General features: G+C 55.0%; 2 protein-coding genes across 6 annotated transcripts; both read right to left on the bottom strand.

The window, feature by feature from the left end:
* Positions 1 to 201: 201 nt before the first annotated feature.
* On the bottom strand, positions 202 to 3,446 carry TREX2 (three prime repair exonuclease 2). The gene is made up of 2 exons (XM_006043702.4): positions 1,854 to 3,446; positions 202 to 1,187 (listed from the first exon to the last, which is right to left on the bottom strand). Exon 2 carries the CDS (start codon positions 1,150 to 1,152, stop codon positions 433 to 435), a length of 720 nt encoding a protein of 239 aa, XP_006043764.2. The 5' UTR covers positions 1,153 to 1,187; positions 1,854 to 3,446; the 3' UTR covers positions 202 to 432.
* A 58-nt stretch (positions 3,447 to 3,504) lies between these two features.
* On the bottom strand, positions 3,505 to 20,459 carry HAUS7 (HAUS augmin like complex subunit 7). 5 transcript variants are annotated; one of them, XM_044936553.2, is made up of 10 exons: positions 20,323 to 20,459; positions 19,329 to 19,444; positions 14,995 to 15,062; positions 12,849 to 12,913; positions 10,194 to 10,285; positions 9,774 to 9,932; positions 9,574 to 9,670; positions 8,904 to 9,122; positions 7,827 to 7,941; positions 3,505 to 3,698 (listed from the first exon to the last, which is right to left on the bottom strand). In XM_044936553.2, the coding sequence occupies exons 2-10, from the start codon at positions 19,337 to 19,339 to the stop codon at positions 3,628 to 3,630; spliced, it is 897 nt and encodes a 298-aa protein (XP_044792488.2). In that variant the 5' UTR covers positions 19,340 to 19,444; positions 20,323 to 20,459; the 3' UTR covers positions 3,505 to 3,627. The 5 variants fall into 5 exon arrangements, with proteins under 5 accessions (XP_044792488.2, XP_006043762.3, XP_006043763.3 ...); XM_006043700.4 differs by having other exon boundaries at positions 20,267 to 20,424; XM_006043701.4 differs by having other exon boundaries at positions 12,849 to 12,910; positions 20,267 to 20,424.
* Positions 20,460 to 22,765: the final 2,306 nt, after the last annotated feature.

Here is a 22,765-nt window from a genome sequence, read left to right as displayed (position 1 = left end):
TGAGGTCCACAGCCCCAGCCTGTCAACCCTTTGGACCAGGCTCTGAGCATGAAGTCTCACCCAGCAGACTCACCGCAGAGAGGCCACAGAGGGCTGCCCTGGGGGGCGGGTGGTGGGGGCTCGGCTCCTGCCCTGGGCCTTGCTCCCTGCCTGCCCGCTCTGGGCAGGGTATGGGGAAGAGGTGAACTGAAAGGCAGCTGGTGAGCAGTGGTCAATGTTTATTGAAAGACGGGGTGACAGGTGGGTGCCAGCAGCAACCAACTCCCCTGGCACCCGGGCCAGGGAAGAGGCCAGGAGAAGGCTTTAGGGCTGCGAGGCTGGTTGGGCCAGAATGGGGTAAAGCCTGGCAGGCGTCTGGGCCCGGCTGAATAGCACAGATGCTGGTGCTGCCCTGCTGCAGGCACTGGGGCCTCGTCGCCCTGGGTGGCAGCATCATTGAGCCCCTGGTTCAGGCCTCGAGCCATCGGGTGGCACATACATGGGCTCCACGTGGGCCCAGCTGAGCGCCTGCTTGTCGGCCCAGGCAAGCAGCTCAGTGGCGCGGTGCAGGAAGACCATGAGCAGGGTGTGCACATCGCCCTCAGCAGAGTGGGCCGCGCTCGGCTCCGCCTGGAAGTAGCGACGGAAGAGGCTGCCCAAGCTGTAGCTCTTACCGCCCTGGGCCCGAGTGCCATGGCTGTGGGCACGGTCCAGGCCCTGCAGTGCCGCAAGCGTGTCCAGGCAGACAGTGTCCTGGGGCAGGTGGGCCCCCAGGCGCCGCAGCTCTGTGCAGAGCAGGGGGAAGTCGTAATCGAAGCCATTGTGGGCCACCAGGCACACAGGGCCCTCCTGGCGGCTCAGGAAGGCCTGCAGCATCTGTACCACGGTGCTGTCAAAGCCAGCCTTCCCGCACCTGCCCAGGCCCTCGCGGCTCAGGCCGGTAATCTCACTGGCCTTGGCAGTGAAGGGGCGCTCTGGGCTCATGCACAGTGTGAGCTTGTCCATGACCCGGGGTGGCAGGGGGGCCCCAGACTCATCGCACTTGAGGTCCTCCAGGGAGGACCGGTGGACTGCGAACAGGGAGAGCTCGGCGATCTCAGGGTCCACGCTGGGGAGCCCAGTGGCTTCCAGGTCCAGAAAGACAAACGTCTCGGCCCGAGGTCGCTTGGACATGGTGATGGTTTTCACAGAGACAGGGAAGCCTATAGCTGCCAAAATAAGAGGCAGAAGACACAGGGGCCCAAGAGATGGGGATGCCTGGCCTCAGCCGGCCACAGCTTTGCCCGTGGCCAAGGTCCTGACCCTTCTGGCTTCCCTTCTGGCTACCTCATGGGCCTTTAGGCTCTAGGAGCCATTTCTAAGACCCAGATCCAGAAAGACTGCTATGGGGCCTTCTGAACTGGGATCCAGCGACAGGGATCTGTTACTTCTGTCCAGGATGAGGCCTCCTAGGGTCTTGTCACCTGCCTTCATGGTGTCCCTCGGTCCCTCCCTGACCATCCCCATTGCTACCATCTAGTAAACAGCAAAAGGCAGGAATGATATGCCCAGACCCTGGCCTGGGGCCTCTGCTTCTGGACCCCAAGGACATGGACAGGCAGTGTACCAGGCCCATGTCACCAGGGACTGCAGCCCAGGATGGCACCATCACCAGCACACTGTGGCCAGCAGCCTCAGGCCCAGCACCCAACAAACGTGCCCCTGGGATCAGCTGCTGGGAAGCAGACAAGCAGGCACCCAAGACAACTCTCTTGGGAATTCCCAGTCTCCCTGGCTTGGCCTCCTCCCGGCACACGGGTGGATCCAATTTGGATCTGACCTGATCCGGCCCCTGTTCTGCCTCTGGGCCCTGGCAGCTGGCCACACTGGCTTACCTGCAGCAGCTGCTGGCTGGGTTCTTGGGCTACTGGACACCTGTCTCACACAGGCTGCTCTGGGCGGCCTTTAATCTGTGGCTGTGGCCTGCCCCCAGCTGCCCATTGGGTAGGGAGGAGATCCCAGGCCACAGGACCTGTGTGGCCAGCTTGCCACCCCCTCACTTGCTCACAGCTGCTGGGACACACACCCCATGTTTTTACAGGCTGAAAAGCTGGCTCCCGGGCCGCAGGCGGGCTCCCCACAGGCAGAGCACAGCCTGGGCTGGAAGAACGTGTCGTCACAGGTGTCTCACAGGCATTAAGAGGAAACCCAAGCCCTCTGCCCTGCCTCCACGACTGATCAGGTCTGGCAGCAGCAGCCGGGCCTGCTGCCTTGGGTTCAACACCCAGCCCCAGGCTGGCGCCCTCCCAAAGGGGCATCTCCACGGCACAGCTCCGTCACCAGGGTCAACCAAAGTGAGCTAGGAGGACAGGCCACAGTGTGGCCCCACTGACAGCAGCTGGGGTGCATCAGGGCAGCGGCCCCCCAACTTTGGGGGGCTCCTCTTCCCTAGAGTATCTCAGGGGCCTGAAGCAGAGGCTGCCAGGGAAGGAGCAAGGGAGGTGTGGTAGGTGGGAACAGCCCTCCACCGAGTGCCATGAGAGCCAGAGGCTCCAGGTCCTGCCTGGCCCAAGTGGCATGGGTCAGGGTGAAGGGCACAGTCAATGTAGGAGGTAAGAGAAAAGGCCCTCCCTGCTCCAGGAGAGCGGATGGCACCATCCCTAGGACCTCATCCCCAGGCAAGTCATGCCAGCCTCCGGCAGCGGGTGCTCATAAGCCCGGTCTCCCACTGGGGCACAGGGAGGCAGCAGAGATGCCGGGGGCAGCCTGCCCACAGCAGGCCCTCCAGTCTCCTGGGCTGTAAAGCTGTCAGGGAATCTGGACCACAGTGCCCAGGGGTCTGCCTACGCTCCCACTTCCACCGATGGCAGGGGACGAGCTCCCTGGAGCCTCCTGGTCTGAACAGCCACAGGGGAATCAGGGAAATGAAGGTGCAAGTGAGACTGGCAACCAAATGCTTAGACGGGGGCGCGGGGGGGCCTCCTCCAGCGCCCTTCAGCCTGATGCTGAGCTGAGGCGGGGGCAGGGGACTCCACCGGGTGTGCCTGTCCCTGGGCTTGCAAGGAGATGGCTGTGACACAGCTCAGGCAGATACTGGGTGGCCCTGGAAAGCCCCGACAGCTGCTTCCTGGCCAACCAGTCAGGCCACCAGCAAGAATTCCCCAGGTCGGTTCTGGGTGGCCTGGGGAGGCAGGAGAAGGAAGCACACGCCCCCACCGGCCACACCCCAGATGCAGTGAGTGCCAGCACCCCCAAGGCCAGCCCAGGGTCAGGGGGAGGAAGCAGCAGATCAGGGCCTGGGGGAGGCCGTGGTCGCCTTCAGCCAGGAGTCGTGACAAGACACCGCCAAGCTTAACGGGCGCTGGAACGTGGGGCAGGCAGGATGGGCAGGGAGGCAGTCAGGCAGAGCCACAGAAGCAAAAAAGCAGGCTGGAGGCAACTTCTAAAAACCTTGGCTTTCTTTTCTCCCCAGCTCACACCGCCCAAACCCACCCCACTCACCCCACCTCCACCCCCCACCATCCCCATGTTACCCTCCCCTCACACTCCCCACCCCCAGACCCCTTGCCAAAGAGCTGAAGGTGCTGAGCAGCTAGAGGCCATGTCTTCACGGCAAGGGAACTGACTGCTGCTGCCTGGCTCTTCGGGGCAGAGCTCACTGCCCACAGGCTACTGTGGGCCTTTGTGCAGACAGTTGCTGAAGGTCTTATATTGCTGGGTTAGCTCTTCCATTTTGGTGGCTGCCAATGAAAGAGAATGGCAAATAGCAAGGTCAGTCAGTCCAGCTGTCCTCGGGCCCAGGGCACCCAGCGATGGGCTGAGCCAAGAGCCCTTGAGGGGGCCAGGGCCTGGTGAGCTCCGATGGAAGCCCCTGGGGGCCCCAGGCAGAGTCCCCAGGCTGGAATTCACTGGCTTGGCCGGGTCCCTCCCCACCCCTCTCTGCAGAGCCCAGGAGTCAGGGAGGTTCATGATTAAGATGCTGTATGGATTTTGATCAGCCCTTCCTTTAGCTTGTCCGAGTCCATCCTCTAGGAGCTCGCCTCCCCAGCCCGTCCTCTGCCCTCCCACAAGGTTGGCAAGTGGTGTTCGGTCCTGCCCATCCCAAGGGTGAGTGCAAAGCTTGGGCATCACGGGGTGAGCCTGGGAGTGATGGCTGGGTGGGCATCTCACGGAGAGGAGACAGGCCTGGCCCCAACGAGCCTTCCCACTCACCATCACTGCTCCCTCCGAGGGCACTCACATTTCTCTTACATATAGATAGGATTTGGAGGTGTCATTTCCCTTTACTAAGTCCTCAGATTCTCCCAATCTCCAGGTGCTCCAGCCCTGCTCCTGGGCTCCCAGAGATCTGGGCGTATCCTCAGCTCACATGTCGCCCCTCTGTCCCAGGCCCTCAGTGCTACATGGCCTTCTCTTGACTCAGGGTTTGGCCAAGCTGTGCTGTCTCTAGAAGCCTGGGCCCCTGATGCTGCATCCCTGCTACTGTGGATTAATGGGAGGCTAGGTCTGGAGTGCGTCCTGGGGCTCCCTCTGGTCTGGACTCAGCCCTCAACTCTGCAACTGCCTCCCTCCTCCTGCCTTCCTTTCTCAGTGTCAGAGATCTCAGCCCATCTCTGTGCTGTTTTTCTTTGCCCTTGTTTATCTGCCCCTTGTCTCCTGAGTCTCAAGATGTTTTCTACTCAAGATCTGCCTAACTCTCTCCATGGATTGTTCTGAACACTTTGACAACCGTGTTTAACGCCTAAGAGTGTCTGCTTGCATTCCTCCTTGCTGGTTCTTCCCAGTTTCCTCAGTATGTGTGGACAAGATGCTGAGTATGTTCATTCAAGTTGGTTGGAAAGTTCTCTTCTCTGAATGACCACTGCCTCTGGCGGTGGAAAAGGGTTGGGGCAAACACAGACAAAGCAAGTGCAGAAGGAGACAATAGGGCAAGAGAGGCCCACGAGGGCTCTGAAGAGCTGCAAGAGTCCTGGGAATATGGAAGTCCACACACGTGCCTGGGGCTGTGCGGGCATCTGGAAGAGACCTGCAAAGGCCCTGAGCCCATGACTCTACTTGACCTTAAGGCAGAACCAACAGAGGTGCAGAGGAAGGAAACATCAGCCATCTGGCTGAGTGTGGAGGAAAACCATGAAGCCATACACCCAAGTAGCTCACACAATTCCAAATGGGAGAAACTCAAAAGTGACCCCACACCAAGACTGTCAAAAGAGCCAAAGGGCAAGACAGATCTGAGAACGGAAGATGGAAGAGAGTACGCCAGGGCCTCCATTATATGTCAATGAATGTGAGCAATCACAGACCCTCACTTGGGAGGTGCAGGCACCGGGACAGAATCCTCACCAAGCCGGGCCAGTGCTCAGCTGCAGGCAGGAAGCGGCTGATGGAGTCGCTAGTGTGCGAGGCATGTTCCATCTCTTAGCCTGGTCTGTGGTCACACAACTATCTGCTTTAAAGTCAGTGGCAATGGACTGAAGGGGGTTTGCCACAGCCCAAGGGACAGAGGCAACTTTTCACTTGTCTAACCCTGAGTTAAGACTCCTCCCTAAAGGCTGCTTTTTTCTTATAACAAAAAACAACAACAACGAAAAACCTTCTCTGAGTATATTTTCCATAAGAAGAAGAAACTTACTCAGAAACAAAGTTTAAAATTAAATGCAGACACAATTTTGACCTTACCCAATAGCAGGAAGGTGGGAAACAGCAAAGCTAGCCCCACAAACAGGAGGAACTGGCCTCATTGCCACGACGGCAGAACCTCACCTCCACGTGGAACCTCAACTGTTGAAACGAGTTCACTGCGACCTTTCTTAAAGGTTGACAATCAGAGGGAAATTCCCTGAGTGATACATGTTCACTGCAGAATATGTGAAGGCTGCAGAACAGGATAAAGAAACAGGAAATGAACTAAACGATCACAACAAACTGTAAAATTCTTCAAGAGACGAGAATACTAGACCACCATACCTGCCTCCTGAGAAATCTGCATGCAGGTGAAGAAGCAACAGTTAGAACCGGACATGGGACAACAGACTGGTTCCAAATTGGGAAAGGAGTACATCAAGATTGTATATTGTCACCCTGCTTATTTAACTTATAGGCAGAGTACATCATGCGAAATGCAGGGCTGGATGAAGCACAAGCTAGAATCAAGATTGTTGGGAGAAATATCAATAACCTCAGATATGCAGATGACACCACCCTTATGGCAGAAAGTGAAGAGGAACTAAAGAGCCTCTTGATGAAAGTGAAAGAGGAGAGTGAAAAAGTTGTCTTAGAGCTCAACATTCAAAAAACTAAGATCATGGCATCTGGTCCCATCACTTCATGGCAAATAGATGGGGAAACAATGGAAACTGTGACAGAATTTACTTTCTTGACAAGTTTATACTTGGGCTCCAAAATCACTGCAGATGGTGACTGCAGCCAAGAAATTAAAAATGCTTGCTCCTTGGAAGAAAACCTATGACCAACCTAGACAGCATATTAAAAAGCAGAGACATTACTTTGCCAACAAAGGTCCGTCTAGTCAAGGCTATGGTTTTTCCAGTAGTCATGTATGGATGTGAGAGTTGGACTATAGAGAAAGCTGAGCGCTGAAGAATTGATGCTTTTGAACCATGATGTTGGAGAAGACTCTTGAGAATCCCTTGGACTGCAAGGGGATCCAACCAGTCCATCCTAAAGGAAATACTCATTGGAAGGACTGATGCTGAAGCTCCCATAGTTTTGCTACCTGATGCAAAGAGGCAACTCATTAGAAAAGACCCTGATGCTGGGAAAGATTGAAGACAGGAGGAGAAGGGGGTTACAGACGATCAGATGCTTGGATGGCATCATCGACTCAATGGGTAAGAGTTTGAGCAAGCTCTGGGAGATGGTGAAAGATACAGAAGCCTAGCATGCTGCAGTCCATGGGGTTGACACAACTTAGCGACTGAATAACAAATGATCTAAATCCACCTCTGACTCACACAGAGAAAATCAACATCCATGTGGTAGCTCAACTCCCACAATGGATTCCTCTGCATTTTTTCCCTTTAGAAAAGTAAGATCATACTGTATATTTCATTTTCAACCTGCATTTTCCTTTTAACATTATACAGTATGCATTTCCTCATGTCACTGTAACCAAGTTTTGAAACAACAAATACTGTCCCACAATATACATATAATTAGTATCTACCCAAGCATTATCCAAGAATAAAACCTTGAATTATTCCCATTTGTCAGTATTGTAAATTCTGGAACAGTATAACAATAAATAATCGAAAGTGACCTACAGGCTCAGTAATAGAAAACGTTAAGCAAATTTTAGCTAATGTCTGAAAGGAGGTGTCTGACGATAGGAAATAGGACTTTGAGAACTTCAGTCAATGCTTAAAATGAGGTCCAAGGGAAAGAATATAATAGTGTAGCATGATGTGATTAGATTCAACTTATACAAAGAAAGAGAAAATGATGACAGCTGTACACCCACGGCCGATTCACGTCAATGGCAAAACCACCACAACACTGTAAAGTCATTAGCCTCCAATTAAAATTAATTAATTAATTTTAAAAAATGATGAAAGGAAACAGAATAGAGGGAAACAGACCAAAACATGAACACTGACCGCCTCTGGGCCACTGCACTATGCAGTGCTTTCAGTTTCCCTCTGCACAGCTTTAGAGAATCCCCATTTTCTACCATTCATGGTTTTCTTTTCAGATCTGTCAAAAGCATTTTTTAAGGGAAGGAAAACCTTAAGCATCATAAAAAGAAGAGAACAGGAATGGACCAGTCCCCAAATGCAGGCCGAGGTGCCCTAAGGTGGCCCTGACCACCAATCGGGTGGCCACGGACACAGCAAGGGGTGACCACATACCTAGACTCATGACAGAGCTGTTGTTGCCCCAGCATATCTGCTCGTCATGCTGCTGGTTCGCCATGTGCACGGCTTTCACTGAGGTGCTAGTGACTTCCACGGCCGCCTTCAACAGCTTCAACGGAGGAACAGAGGGTGGGGACGTGTAGACTTGAATGCCAGTGGTCTGACCCACAGGAGGCGTCTCCTGCTCCCCGCCCCGGTGGACACTGAACACCTGCCTCCAGCTGCAAGGACAGTCACCCACCAGAGCTCCCCAGTGTAACTCCCTTCCTCCTGGCCCTGCGGGGACGCCACACTATCTCGGATCCCACCCCACACTGGGGCCACACAAAGCCGGGGTAGAGGGCATTGCACTGTCCATTTTGCACAGATGGACAGTGTAAAAGTCAATGTCCCAAGGTCAAAGGGCCTTTCTGATGGGCAAGGACTGTGCCCTAACTCATCCTGCTAGTAGAATAGCAAAGGACAAGCTTGTCAGAGGTTCGGAAGTCTGGGAGCTTTCTTGTGAGAACACCAAGGCCAGCGCCATGGGAGCCCTGAGTCGATGGTAGAGTGTCATGTGTGGCAAGTGTGCACATAATCATAACCAAAGCTAGCAGTCTGGGCTCCGGGGATCGGAGTCAATGCTGAGGCCATCAGCTCAGCTGTGTGAGGCTGCCTTTTTCTGCCTGTCCGAAATGGGTCGAGGGCCCAGACGGGCAAGCATCCGTCTGTCTGTCTGGCACTGCTCTGGGCCATGCGAGGACAAACACACTGTGAAACGCTTGAGCCTTTTGTGCAGACAGGCTGAGGCCAACACCAGGACAGAAGCTGTAGGCTGGGATGAGTCCCCAGCACAGACAGCGCACACACCTCTTCTTGCGCCTGCGGTTGTGGCTTGGTGGGTACCCTCCTGAAGGGCAGGGGGACCCAAGTGGGATATTCCCAGCACCCCTCCTCCCCTCTATAGCCCCAACCTGCCTTTAAGTTTCAGCCTGAGGCCTGGAGCCCGGAGCTCAGCCAGTCCCCGCCCTCGGGTGCCTCGCTGGGGGTACAGTGGCCCCTGGGAGGGGCTGGGGGAAGGGCGACGCTTACTTGGCTGCACGACGTCAGGGTCTGGTACACAGCCTGGATGATGCGGCCGCATGGGTGGAGGTAGGGGCCTGGGCGCTGGCAGTACTCGCCCAGCTCACCGTCGTAGACTTGCAGGAAAGCCATGACGAGCTGATGGAAGTCAGAGATGACCAGGCGCAGCTTCTGGTCCAGGGTGCTGGCGTGGGCGCTGCCCACAGTGGCTCCTTGCTGTGCAAAGCACTGCAAAGTCAGGGGTAGAGACTGTCCCGCCTGCCATGGGGCACCAGGCAGAGCCCTAAACCCCTTGGAGAAGTGGGGGTCTGCTGGCCACTCCATGCTTCCAGAAACCGGGAGATGAATGGAAGACCGGAGGCCTACAGGGACCTCAACGTCCTCCTGAGGACCTTAGCGGCAATGAGGAAAGGTCCGGGGCTGCAGGGAGGGTAGTGGGAGAAAGTCCAGGAAAAGCCCAGGGTACCAGGATTGGCACAGGACTCCCCCCCAAAGCTGGTCTTTTCCACTCCTGGAAAAGCCTCCCCTCTCCAGCCATCACATTCTAGAAGCTGGCCGTTTGGCATGTGCGCCACCTCACTCAGGCCTCCCAACATGCTCATCAGAGAGACAGGGCTGTCTGAGGCTTCAGGACATCGGGCGGGGGCCCCATGCAGCCCCCCTGCAGCCAGCACCTCACCTCCACCCTGAGTGCCTGAAGCTTTGAGGCACTCTCCTGCAGCTGCCGGGCCAGTTTTGCCACCTTCTCCTCCTCCAACTTGACCAAGGGGCTGGCCCTGCAGGGAGACAAGGGGTCACTTCTGCCTGGTGCCATCATGGGCATCAGGGCACCTGTGGACCATGCACAGGAGGCTCCGTCCCAGCCAACAGGCAACCTACCCCTGCCTGTCGTCACTCTGCTTGTCAAGAAGGGGCTGCATGTCCACAGGCCATGGTTCACACTTGGGTCTCAGGAGTGTCTGCAGGCAAGGGCTGGAGAAGAGCTCCCCCAGCAGTCCCTCGGTCTTCTCCCTGGTGTCCTCGAAGCACTCCTCTGCACTGCAAAGGCAGCCCCAGGGCCACACTGTCAATGCCAGAGACCAGCCGAGACTAGCGAAGGGGCCAGGAAAAGGCATCTCCTCCAGTCTCTGAGAGCCCGCCCACCTGCAGGGACAGCCCAGGTATCCATCCTTGGTGGGGTGAGCCTGCGTTCCCCTGGGATGGAGCATGGGGGGTTCCTGTTGGGAAGACTGCCCACGGGGCTTGGAGGAGCAAGGGCGCCCAGCGGCCGATTCAGGTAGGGCCTGTGCCAACCTTTACCTGGAGCAGCTGGAGCCGCCGACACTCAGGCTGCGGACCACGTCCAGCAGCTGGTCCATGAAGTGCAGCTGCTTCTGGGCACAGGCCCGGCCCTGGGCAGGGAAGGGCACATGTACTCAGTAGCCTGATGTGCCAGGGGCCCCCTGCTGCCCCAACAGGCCAGCAGCCCCCCAGGCTTCCACCTGGCAGGCTTGTGGACAGGCTCAGGGCCCCTGGCACAAGACAGGCGGTGGATGTGGCCACGTCACATCCGCTAATTCGTGGCCAACGGGGACTCGTTCCCCTATAGGCGACACATAGCCAAGCCTTACAGCCAGAGTCCCTGAGCAGCAGTTGAGTCAGTCCCCCACCCCAAAAGCAGCTGGGATACTCAGCCGGGAGCAGTCCGATTTAGAGCTCAACTCCTTCCAGAAAGGGGAAGAGGCCCGAGACCAAGCCCCATGATGCAAATTCAATCTTGGAAAGCCTGTGTGAATACGGGCTGTAAACACAGCCTGCTCTGAGAGCCCTGTGAGCAGCGGCTTTTAGGGTGGGCTGAGAAGGGGAGGGCCGAGGGGGCCCAGGCAGCCCCAGGGAGGCAGCAGACTGGGGGACAGGGTCACATTCTGCTGTCTTGTTTGCAGCTCAGTTCCCGTCCACAAGCCATCATGGTTGCAGATGCCTAGCACTCCCTGTGAGCCTGGCTCCCACCTACGTAGCCACAGGGACAGGGCCGGTGCCTCTGCAAGCTCCTGGCATCTCCACCTCCATGCCCCCTGGCCTGCCACTGTGGGCATCACTACCTTGTGTGGCCTCCTTCTCCCAACCGGCCCCAAACAACACCGAGCCAGAATGATACACCCAAAGGGCACCCTGAGGGAAGGAGATGAGGAGTGGGACACGGTCTAGACGGAGGAAAGCCTGGGCAGAAACGTGAGACCAAGTGTCACTCAGGATTTCACAAAGCCTTGACCGGTGGCCTGGGCTGCACGCCAGCCCCTCTGCAACACAGGGGCTACAGGAGCCCCACCAGCCCAGGAAAGGGTAAGCCGCCCCTCACAACCTATACACTGAAAGCTACAAAACGTCTCCAAGAGAACTGAAGAAAACCAAACTACATGGAACGACAGCCCACGTTCAAGGATAGAAAGACTTATTAGGGGTGATGGTAATACTCGCCAAAGTGATCTACAGATTCAACACAATCTCCAGTAAAAGCTCAGTTTTGCACAAATTGACAAACTGATTCTAAAATTCATATGGAAATTCAAGGTACCCCTAAAAGTCAAGTTGGAGGACTGTCATGTTCACAATTTACTGCAAAGCTACAGTCATCAAGGCATTCTGCTACTGGCATAAGGACAGGCATACAGATCAATGGAATAGAATGGAGAATCCACAAATAAAGCCTCACTTTTACATTCATCAATTTTCAACAAAGATGCCCAAACAGTCTAATGAGGAAAGAATGGTCTTTTTACTAAATGGTTGATTAACTGGAAAAACCAGACAGCCACATACAAAAGAATGAAGTTGGATACACACCTTACACCCATACATAAAACTAACTCAAAATGGGTCAAAGATCTAAATACAAGAGCTAAAAATACAAAACTCTTTCTCAACAAAGCTCAAAACTTTTGAACTCCAAAGGACACATCTAGAAAGTGAAAAGACAATCCACAGAATGGGAGAACATATTTATAAATCAAATATCTGATGTGACTTGTACCCAGAATATATAAAGAATTCTTACATCTCAAAAATAAAAAGACAACCCAATTAAAAAGTGGGCAAAAGAACTGAATAGAGACATTACTCCAAAGAAGATACACAAATGACTAATAGGCACATGAAAAGATGTTCAATACCATTAGTCATCAGAGAAATGCAAATCAAAACCACAATGAGATAGCCCTTTACACCCACCAGGATGACTCGTATCAAAAAGATGAAAAATAACAAGTGTTGGTGATGATGTGAGAAACTGGAACCCTCACACAATGCTGGTGAGAATGTGAAATGGTACAGCCACTTTGGAAAACACTTTGGGGTTCCTCAAAAAGTTTAACATATTCAGAGAATTCTGAAAGTTAGGTAATTCCACTCCTAGCTATTCATATATACTGAAGAGAACTGAAAACATGTCTTCTGTCAAAAATGTATAAGGCACAGCCGGAGCATTGTTATTTTTAAGAACCAAAACATGGAAATAATTATTTCAAATATGCTTCTTAAATTTTAAGAGGAGGTGGCAGGGTTTCAGAGTAGGTTTAAGGGTAGCTGCCTTTGTATGGAAACCCATGGTAGGCAACACGTGGAGGAAAGTACATGGGCTCAGAAGCCAGAATGTTAGGTTCAAGAGGTCAGGCTGTGTTACAGAGTAACCTTGAGAGAGCTGTTTGTCACCTTCCCAGGGAGATGGCATATGACAAGGACCTGCTGTCTGGGGGAGGAAGGGCATGACAGTTACTGGCACGTAAGCCAGAAAGCCTCCTCGACCTCCTCAACCAGCCCCTCACCTTGTCCTAGGAATGGCAGGGGTCCGCCCAAAGGAATCCTATGGGTTCCTGCCCCAGGGGCTAAGGATGCTTGCTCCTAGGGAAGGAGCCTTCCCACAATCACCCCAGCGTCATGGAGGCCCCCTGCCCACAGGGACGGGAGGCTCTCTCTTACCTTCAGGAGCTCCTGGTCATCCAGCCCACACAACATCAGTTCATGGCCCAGTTTCACCATCTCTGCTGGAACACAAGGTCCAGTTACCGCAGACAGCCACCCAAACAGGGGGAGGCCAGACACCCTGGCCAAGTGCTTCCCTGCTAAAGGACACCAACAAGGAGGCAGGTGGCGGACACCCTGGGGTGCCAGCATAGCCTCCTGCTGTGTGACCTACACCTGGTCACTGCCCTTCTCTGGGGGCTAGATTCCTCACCTGCGATGAGAGGCTGCATTCAATGCTCTTCCATACAGGGAACGCTGGCTTCCAGCAGAAGCCCGCCAGCTGCCTGAGGAGCCCACAGAGGCCAGGGCACCTTCCAAAGATGCCACATGCCACCCTTTCAGACACCTTGGCAAGCCACAGCGCAAGGAACCATCTCACATTTGCCAGTTTCATACAGGCCCTTCACGCCATCACACCCCTTCCTCTTGCAGGCAACCCTAGCAGGTGGCTACTCTTCCATTTCACAGATTAGGAAACTGAGGCCCTGTGTAGTGCAAGGACTCCTCGGCCACGTCTTCCAGGGAACCCTGGGCATTTTCTGAGGAACCAGCTGGTAGGCTACGACTTGGAGCCACAAAGCTGGGGGCCAGTACAAGCCCTACATCCCACCCAGTGCTGCAGCCCCTAGCCCCAAATCCCTGCAAATGCCTACATCTGAGTCTCATCAAGTCCAGCAAATGGTCCCTTCACTAGAAATCCAGGATCTGGGCAGCGTTCCCCTCTTCCAGCACCCCACACCCATCTCAGCACAGCAGGCCAGGGACCCTGTTAAACCCACATTCAGGATTATACGGCCCTCCTTGGAATACAGGCCCGCGTCCTTCTGCAGTCCACTAGGCCTGGCCTGGTCTGGCCCTATCGCCCCTCAGACCTCACCCCAGCCCTGGCCCTTTGCTCTGCCCTCTACCGCAGCCACCCTGGCCTCTTGGCTGTTCCTACCTCCTGCTTGTTTTTCTCTCGCCCCAAACACTATTCTTCCTGAGATCTGCCTGCCTCACTTCCTTCCTTCCCACGTAACTCTTGTTATTTAAAAGAGAGGCCTTCCCCAGCCATCTTATGTCAACAGTGCCACCCTTCTCCCAGCCCACCCGAGCACCACCCTGCCTTCACCTACCTTTGTTTATGGTGCTTCTCAGCATCTGATACACTGAGAAATGTCGCCACCTACTGTGTTATCACCTGTCTCCTAGCTAGCAAGCAAGCTCCGCGAGAGCAGTGCTGGGTGCAGAGCGAGTGCTCCTTAAATGTGAACGGGTGACTTCTAATCCCCCTTCCGCATGTCATGGTTTCTCCCAATTACACTCTTACTCAAGCACTCACATCTACCACCCGCTCTGCCACCCAGGGCCCCCCCACAGGGTGGGCCAGGCTGAGCTGCTGACCCACACATTACCGAAGAGGAAACTGAGGCTAGGAATGGTAACACCACGGTAGGTGCCTGTGCATGCGTGTTCAAGGATTCACTTGTGACCCGCTGACCAGGCTGGCCCAGCCTCCATGGGCTCCGAGACACAACCCATGTCAGCCTCGGGACAGGCCCCAGATAACTAATGTGGCAGGGCTAGCAGGGGCACGGATCAGGAATCTGGGGTCCAGCTCACCCACCCTGGGGCGGGGGTGGGGCAAACACAGACTCGCAGAAGGATGGACCTTCAGAAACACTGCTGTGTGGGTGAAGAGCTAGCCAGCGCCTTCAGGACTGCAGTTTGCTCCCCTTTACCTAGTGCTCATTGCTGGCTTAAGGACAGTTTCTGCCAAAAATGGATTGAAAAGAAGCAGTTCCAAGATAAGCCCCAACGGAGACCTGCCCAGGAATGCCTCATGTCATAGGCACGCACACACACCCAAGCACAACGTGGCCCGATCACTGGTGGCATCAGCAAAAATGGCTGTCTCTGCCCCCCAGCACCCTAGTGGATGGGCTGGCGGGGTCTCCTTCACAGGCACAAGGGAGGGCAGATCCAAGCAGGCTCTGGGGACATCCACTGAAAACACCAGTCCACTGTGCAAGCCACCAATCTGCTAAGGAGGCCATGCACCAGGTCAGAACGGCCAGAATCCACCGTTCAACACAAAATTCCTGTAACAGAGGAGACCCACCTTGGATCTTCACTTCAGTTGACACCCCCTTCAGCGAGCTGAACCTGTAGAGCCAAGAGGGACAGACCCTGCAGGCAAAGAGCAAAAGCAGTCAGGCCTGAGTGGGCTGCAGGGGGCCCTCACACCTCTCCTTACAGATGCTCTAAAAAGGGAATCTTCATATCCAGGTGCTAAACGGCACTGGAAAACTCGCTTTAAAATGGATAATCTAATGTGATTTCAACTCCATAAATTTATCAATGAAACACAAAACCAAACTATTTCTGAAAATTCACCTCAGAAACGTAAATTTGAGTACTGACATTAAAATTCTCACAATAAAAACATGAAAGGACTGCCCAAGAGGAAAGAAAACTGAATTCCTCAGAGCTCTGACACCTTTCTAGGAGGAACCCAGGGGCTGGCTTTGCTTGCAATCATGGTGCAGGTCTGTTTGGAGAATGTGTGAAAAGGACCTCCCTGGTCTGGCATCCTCGCAGGCTGGGCCTGGGCCCCTCTCCTTGCATGTGGCTGACTGCCCTTCTCCACCTGCAGGGCTTTCTTCCCACCCAAGCCAAACACACCGAGTTGGCTCCAGCTGATCCGGCGAAGCCCACAGCTGGCTAACATTCGCCACCCCAGGGAAGCCGTGGGAAGGCTGGACCCACCTGCAGCCACATTGGCATCCCTCCATCACTGCAGGTTCTGGACGCAGTCCTTCCACTAGGCGCTCACCTCCCAGACTCTGGGCTCACCGAGGCCAGGAGCCAACTTTCTGCTGTGTACTTCTAGGCCCTAACAAACACAGCAGCCAGCACTGAAAAGGCGGCTGGTAAGCATTAATGAATGAACGACCACAGCCTCTTGTCACAGGCTAATCCATGAGTAAAGGCCCATGCCTATCTCTTTCAACAGAGGGGCATTTTCTGTTCTTAAACTAATATAAGTCAACAGGCAATGATGCTATCCAAGGTCACAGCTCTGAGCCATTTGAGGGCTCCTAGCGTGGTGGGCTCTGGGATCACAGTCCCAGACTCCCAGGTGGGGAGACAGCCATTCCACCTGTCCCCTTGGCCTGGTGGAGCCCCAGCCTTGACAATACCACACAGATAAACAGGAGAGTAGCCACTGGTAAGCATCTTGCCTTAAGATGCCAAGGTGAAGGGTGGGATAATTTGAAAGAATATCACTGAAACATGTCTATTACTATATGTGAAATAGATCACCAGTCCAAGTTCAATGCATGAGACAGGGCACTCAAAGCTGGTGTACTGCAATGACCCTGAGGGATGGGATGGGGAGGGAGGTGGGGGGGGTTCAGGATGGGGGTTCAGGATGTACAACCATGGCTGATTCATGTCAATGCATGGCAAAAACCACTCCAATATTGTAAAGCACTTAACCTCCAATTAAAATAAGTAAATTAATTTTTAAAAAGAAGATGCCAAGCTGATGGGCAGAACCATTTCCAGACACAGACCACATGCAATACACCAGCAGGCGTCACAAGCGACACACGGCCCAAGTCTCCCACTGGGTCTCCTCTGTGAGGGGGCCCAGTCTGAGCATGGCAACCCCAGCCATGAGGTCCAGGCCTGGCGCAGCAGTCATGCCATGTGAAGGGCACTCCAGCTGGTGGCCAGGGAGCCCCAGGATAACTGGGGCCAGGAACCCGCCCAGCTCTAGCAGGGTAGGGGCCCAGGCCTCACTCTGCGGACCTGCTGACTGTCTCATCATCATGGTGGGAGAGGACGGTGCAGGTGTTCGGTGGAAAAGGCTCACTGTTCTTTCCCTGTGGCCATACCTGCCCCAACCAGGCTGGGGGGGGGGTGGCCCTGGGAGCTAGTGGGGGCCACCCTGACCCCTCCACCGCAGGACTTCAGGGAAGAGGTGGGCAGGACAACAGCCTCACCTGTGCTACCTGTCTTAAATTACTCATTAAGGCACCCATTCCTTCTGTCAAAGAGGGCTGGGCCAGAAGGGGCAGGAGAGGTAAGTGCCACCATGTGAAAAGCTGGGAGGCTGGCCCTGGGCCTAGTTGCCAGGCAACATTCCCACTCACAAAGCGCCACAGAGCCGAGAGCCCTCACTGATCCATTAGGCTGGACCACAGCAAACCACTTCAACACACTCAAGAATAGATCCCCAAAAGCCTAAGTGACCTCACTCGGAAAGGACTTTCATTAAAGTTGCTTTTCCTGAAGCAGCAGGGAGCAGGGCAGAAACTAACGGTGCTCAAGGCCTTGAAAGCAAGTAAAGCTCCTTGGGCACCAAGGAAACCCAAGAGAGTTGAACTCAGAGATCCAGGGGCCCTGTGGCTCTGCCTTGCCCATGCTGAGGGCCAGCTTGGCATACAAGCCACCAAGACTACCATGCCCAACCCCACCCCCAGTCAATGCTGCATGCAGTTCCCAGGTTCTACCTGGAAGAAGGTGAATAGGTGGACCTAAACGAGGCTGAAATGGTGAAGCCATGTGCAAACAAGCCAAGAGGAAATTGGGAGAAACTGGACTCTGTGAAATCCTCTTTGGCCATCAACAGGCCTACAGCACTTCTGCCAGCTTGGGATCATAAAAATCAATTGGACATTCCCTGGTTGTTTCTTAAAAGGATTGTTTCTTGTATTTAAAAAAGCACTAAAAGCATCTGAGGGCCGCAGCCAGACTCTCATCCGTCGCCCCTCTGGCCAGCAGAGGGACCTGGTCCCGTTTCCACCTGGGCCATGCAACTTTGGGCTCTCTCCCACAAGAGCCTCTCTAAGGCCTGACTTTGGCCCCCCTCCTGTGCTCAAGATCTCCAAACTAGCCCAGGCCATCCTCACTTCTATCCCTGGTTCCTGGACCAGGCACTAGTCCTTCCAGGACCAACAGTGCTTGTCACGTGAGCCACTGCCATTCCAAGCCAGGCTCCAGTCTTTTACCTGCCTCTAGCCTCTCCCCTCCAAACCCATCTGCCACAGAACTCCCAAGTCACCCTGCCAAAAATGCCAATTTCACATGTCACTCCCCTGGTCCCAGGTTCTTTCTGCCATTCAAGCCACTGCTGCCTGGTTCTCTCTCCCACACCTTGACTCCCCACTCCTATGGAAACCAGTGTCCGCCATGACCTGTTCCTTCCCAGATCAAATGCGACCTCCTCCATGCCAACATCCCAGCACTCAGACAACAGAGGTGTGCCCAACAGTGGGATTGGTGCGTGAGCCTTCTGCACCCCCAGTTCCTTTGAGACACCCATCAGTGTCTGAGGAATGGTACCCCAGTGAGCATGTATCTGTGTGCCCGCTGGTCACCTCAGACCCTAGAGCACATCTCAAGTATGTGCAACACCATACTGCGACCTGGGGCTAGTGGCTGGACACATGGTGCAGCTGTGTGTGTGTTTGTGTGTGCCTGGCACCATGTGAGGGAAGCCAAGTCTGCCCAGGTCCCTGCATGGCACACGTACAGGATCCTATACAGCCTTGAGTACTCTTGCCTGGAAAATCCCATGGACGGAGGAGCCTGGTAGGCTGCAGTCCATAGGTCGCTAAGAGTCGGACACGACTGAGCAACTTCACTTTTACTTTTCACTTTCATGCATTGGAGGAGGAAATGGCAACCCACTCCAGTGTTCTTGCCTGGAGAATCCCAGGGACAGCGGGGCCTGGTGGGCTGCCGTCTATGGGGTCGCACAGAGTCGGACACGACTGAAGCGACTTAGCAGCAGCAGCAGCATACAGCCTTCAAAGGTCCCAGGGCAAAACGTGTCCATCTTTACCCTGGACACTCATAGCCTCTTGAGCACACCCCTGCCAGAGCCCTCAGCCTATTGGCTTTGTCTTGGCCTGCTGTCCTGTCTGGCTCTCCAGAGCACTGGGAGCTGCTGGTGGGAAGGCACTGGGATTGGTGCCTGAGCCTTCTGAACCCCCAGTTCCTTGGGGACATCCATCAGTGTTTGAGGAATGGTACCATGACCCAAAGGACTGGGAAATGGGGTCTTGGCCCTAGCTTGCCACTCCTCAGTAGTAAGACCCCAGACAGTTCTTGACTCCACTCTGAACATCAGCTTCTCAGTCTGAAAATGAAAGGTCTGAAATACATCATTTCCCAGATCCCTGCCAGCTCTGAAAGTAGTAGTTACAGCCAGAAAAATGCTCAGAAGCCAAGCTCAGCTACAGCATGGCTATGAAGAGACAAGCTGAAGCACTCTCCAGGGCACTTTCTCCCCAGATCTGAGCACGGCTTCACTTCTTATCTAAGCAGATGACTAAAGACGGTGGGCACCTTCTCATATAAAGAAGAAACCCCATCTTCCCCTGTGGGTTGAGTGGTGTCTGTGTACCCCAAGGGTCAGGGAGGAAGAAAGCAGGTTGTTACCATGTGCACATCCACTCCAAGATTTCCAAGCGGTACTTCGAGGGGCTACACAGCAGTTCCTGAATGGTCTTTGGTTCTGTGATATAAAGACCGTCAATGAAGGGACAGTTGAGGTCCTAAACAAGGAAAGGGAAAGCCAGGAAGTTTTAGAAAGGCAACATCAGCAAAAGGTTGAAACGCAGAGCAGTAATCACACTCTCAGTGCACCTCCATTCACACACGTTCCCTGCCGCTGAGCAGCCACCAGGCACGTGACACAGACCCCCGGCCCCGGACCACGGGTAGCGGTCTTGATCACGCCCAGAGTTCAGTCCCCGTCATCTGCAGCTCCAGGTGCCCACCACTTCGTGTCCTTTTCCAAGCCCCTCTCGAGGCAGAATTGGTAGTTTGACTTGGTAGCAACTAGGGGTTACGGCGAGATTCCAATATCGGCCATGGAGCAAAGGGAACCGGGAGAGGGCCCACGGGGCCGATCATGGACGGGGGGGAGGGGGCGGGCGAGGGGAGAGGTGTCGCGGAGGGGAAAGGAGAGGGGATGAGGGGAGAGCGGGTCGCAGCCCCGCGGGGAGGGCGTCTTCACCACCGCTGTCACGGCATTTGTTGCAGAAAACTCAAAGCCGGAGGCATGCACTCCGCGCATCTGTCTCCCCCAGACCCTGCGACCTCCTCCTAGAAGCCAGGATTTGTGGCCCCATACCCCCACCACCCGCCCCTGCACTCCTTCCGCACACCAGGCCTTAAAGCATCCGCGGGACAAAAGTTCAGGCTTCTGAACTCCCAGGCACGGGCCACGGAGACAGCAAAGTGAAAGCCTGGGGCCGCCCAGGGAGCGGAGACGGACAGCCTACGAGCCTCCCACCGGCAGAGGCGCCACCGACTTCTGCAGCCCCGCCACCCAGACCCCGCCGCCTGGGGCAGCTCCCAGAGCCTCGCGGCACCTTCAGCTTCGCGAAGACCTCTACGGCCGCCTGGAACGAGCTGTCGTCACTCTCACCCTCGTAGCCGCCGCCGCTGCCGCCACCACCGCCAGGACCCAACTCGGCCATGTTTCCCGCTCAGGGCCGCGCCCTGCCCACGCCCCCGGCTGACTGGCCGGCCCAGCTACCAATCAATCGCGAGCCTAGTGTCCCTCCCGCCTACCCGCCTGCGCCGTAGCCAGGGCATTGCGCAGAGACGCATCCCGCCCCCTCCTCCACCATGCCTTCCCATTGGGCAGCGTCTGCGCTCAGGAGGCTGACCTCGAAGAAAGGGGGAGTAGCCGGGGCTGGCGCTCGGTCCCAGCCTCACGCGCTAGGCTCCAGCCCGCCGGCCCGGGGTGGAGGAAGCGGCAGGAAGAGCATCCTCCAGGAGAGGGCGCTCCTGCCCTCTTCCCGCGGTTAGACGAAGGGGGAACCTGGGTAACGGGACAGAACTGGGACTTCAGCGTCCCACGTCCCAGCGCGAGTCTCTGTTTCCGTTTGCCCACACTCACAGCTGTAGTTAGAAAGAGGTTTTGTGGATTCGAATCTGGCCCAAGCTGTGTGTCTTTGGGCAGGTTACCTAACCTCTTTGTGCTTCCTTGCACGCACCTAATGTGGATACTGAGAGCACTTACCTCATTGGGTTGCTATGAGGGTGGAATGAGGTAATAATTTCTATAAAATACCCAGGGAAATACCTGGCATGTGAAAAGCACTATGTACATGTTTACTATTATTATGCTCCTTTCACCTTCCCCTCCTCCAGTCTGTCTTTGACCTTCTGGAAGGTTCTGTGTCTCCTTCGTGCCCTGGCCACTTACAAATGTCTTTGCACCTCTCAGGCCCCTCAAACTCAATGAGTCTGAAATGACATTTGTCAGCCTGTCCTCTGCCACACCTCCAAAACCCCCAGCTCAGTGAACGCCCGCATCCCAGGGACCTGCTGATCAGATGAGGTAGGAAGGAGATGGAGGGTGGCTGATGCTCAGGGAGTGGGAAACCAGCAGCAAGGAGCTGCTGCCAGCCCTCCTTGATTCTCTCCAGAGTCTGTCCCTGCTCAGGGCCCCATCCTTCCATCTCCTGGAGGATGGCATCAGGGAGCAGGGCTAGAGGCCAGGAGACCTAGGGACCTGGCAGGAGGTGACTTCAGTCCTCTGAGTGACAGGAGAGGACTCAGCCATGTTCTGGAAGGAAGGGATGGGCAGGAGTCTGGGCTAAGAGGAAGGGACCCCAGCCTGGCCTTGTGGAGCAGGGCCTGATTCCCTAGTGAATGGTTTGGAATTCCAAGCTATTCTGAGAAAACAGAGCCTCTAAACTTGAGCTGAAGGATGCCCCAGCTTAGGGACCCAGGGACTCAGAGATTTGCAAAAGCACTGTAAGGTCCCTTCCCCCTCCAATGTGGCTGCTGACTTGGGCTCTTCTCACCGCTGAAGGCTGTAGGGGGCTTTTGGGGTTTTTTTTTTTCCAATCTTTTTTTACCCTCTTTTTCTGTTTTTGTTTTTATTTCTTTTTAAAAAATTTCATTTCCATCACAGCCCCAGCTCAGACATTCAAATTCTTGTGGGTTTTTCTGTGGATCTTTCCTAGGACTAGGGAATTTGGCGGGAGAAACTATGGCAGTGTGGTGGCCTCCCCACCCTCCCCATATCCTCTGCTCCTGAAGATCAGGAAGAAACCAGCCCCTGTGTATTCTGGAAGAAAATTCCCCTTCTCCACCCAGCTCTATGGAGCCAGTAGTGTAAACAGCCCTTCCCCGACTCAGCAGCTCTGTCTATGGCACAGGATGGGATGTGGTGGGATTGTCAGGGCCTTGATGGGAGAAGACCATCTCAAAGGGTCACTCAGGTCTGTCCCCTGCATGGAGAGCCCACTGGCCAGCCCTCAGCTCATAGAAATGGCAGCAGCAGGTCTCAGCTTCCCCTCCCACACCACCCCCAAATCATGGTGCCTCCCAACCCTCATCCACCGGAAAGACTGGAGACTGGGATGGGAACAGAGACTACTGGGCCTCTCTGGGTGGGGTAGAAAGGACTGCAGAGTGGTAGACGCCTCTGGAAATGTGGACTCAAACTCAATACAAGGAAGCACTTCTCTCAGAGGGCACTGTCAAAAACACTAGCCTGGCTGCCTGGGAAGAGGGAGGGAGCTCTCTGTCTTGGAGGTATGCAAGCTCAGGGAGGCAGGGAGGGATGTGGACAACTCTGTTAGGGGGAATACCTGCCCAGAACTCCTGGCTTCTGTGCAGGAGGCCTGGGCAGGTCAAAAGCTGAAGGATAATGTTCGGCTGAGAGGGGATGGGGCTGGGCGTGGAGGGCACGGATGTCAGCAGAGACCGCAGGGCTCCGCGCAGACCTGAGAACTGAACCAAACTCCTGATCATGGGGGAAACTTGGCCATGTGTCAGTGCTTGGAAAAGAGGCTGGAAAATGAGACCAGTTGACAGGTACTGGCCTCACTGTGTCAGGGATGGGCTGGCAG

The sequence above is a fragment of the Bubalus bubalis genome, chromosome X, assembly GCF_019923935.1.
Source record: "Bubalus bubalis isolate 160015118507 breed Murrah chromosome X, NDDB_SH_1, whole genome shotgun sequence".
NCBI lineage: Eukaryota > Metazoa > Chordata > Mammalia > Artiodactyla > Bovidae > Bubalus > Bubalus bubalis.
Note: the sequence above shows the minus strand (reverse complement) of the source record. Positions and strands in the feature narration are given on the sequence as shown.

What these genes read in the sequence shown, in the direction of transcription:
- HAUS7 (XM_006043700.4), bottom strand. Translation starts at nt 20,374, where the DNA reads ATGGCCGAGTTGGGTCCTGGCGGTGGTGGCGGCAGCGGCGGCGGCTAC. An exon ending in TTGGAGTGGATGTGCACATG is followed by an intron (nt 15,063 to 19,328) that starts GTAACAACCTGC and finishes CTTTGCCTGCAG; the next exon opens with GGTCTGTCCCTCTTGGCTCT. An exon ending in GGCGGCTCCAGCTGCTCCAG is followed by an intron (nt 9,933 to 10,193) that starts GTAAAGGTTGGC and finishes CTGCCTTTGCAG; the next exon opens with TGCAGAGGAGTGCTTCGAGG.
- TREX2 (XM_006043702.4), bottom strand. Translation starts at nt 1,152, where the DNA reads ATGTCCAAGCGACCTCGGGCCGAGACGTTTGTCTTTCTGGACCTGGAA.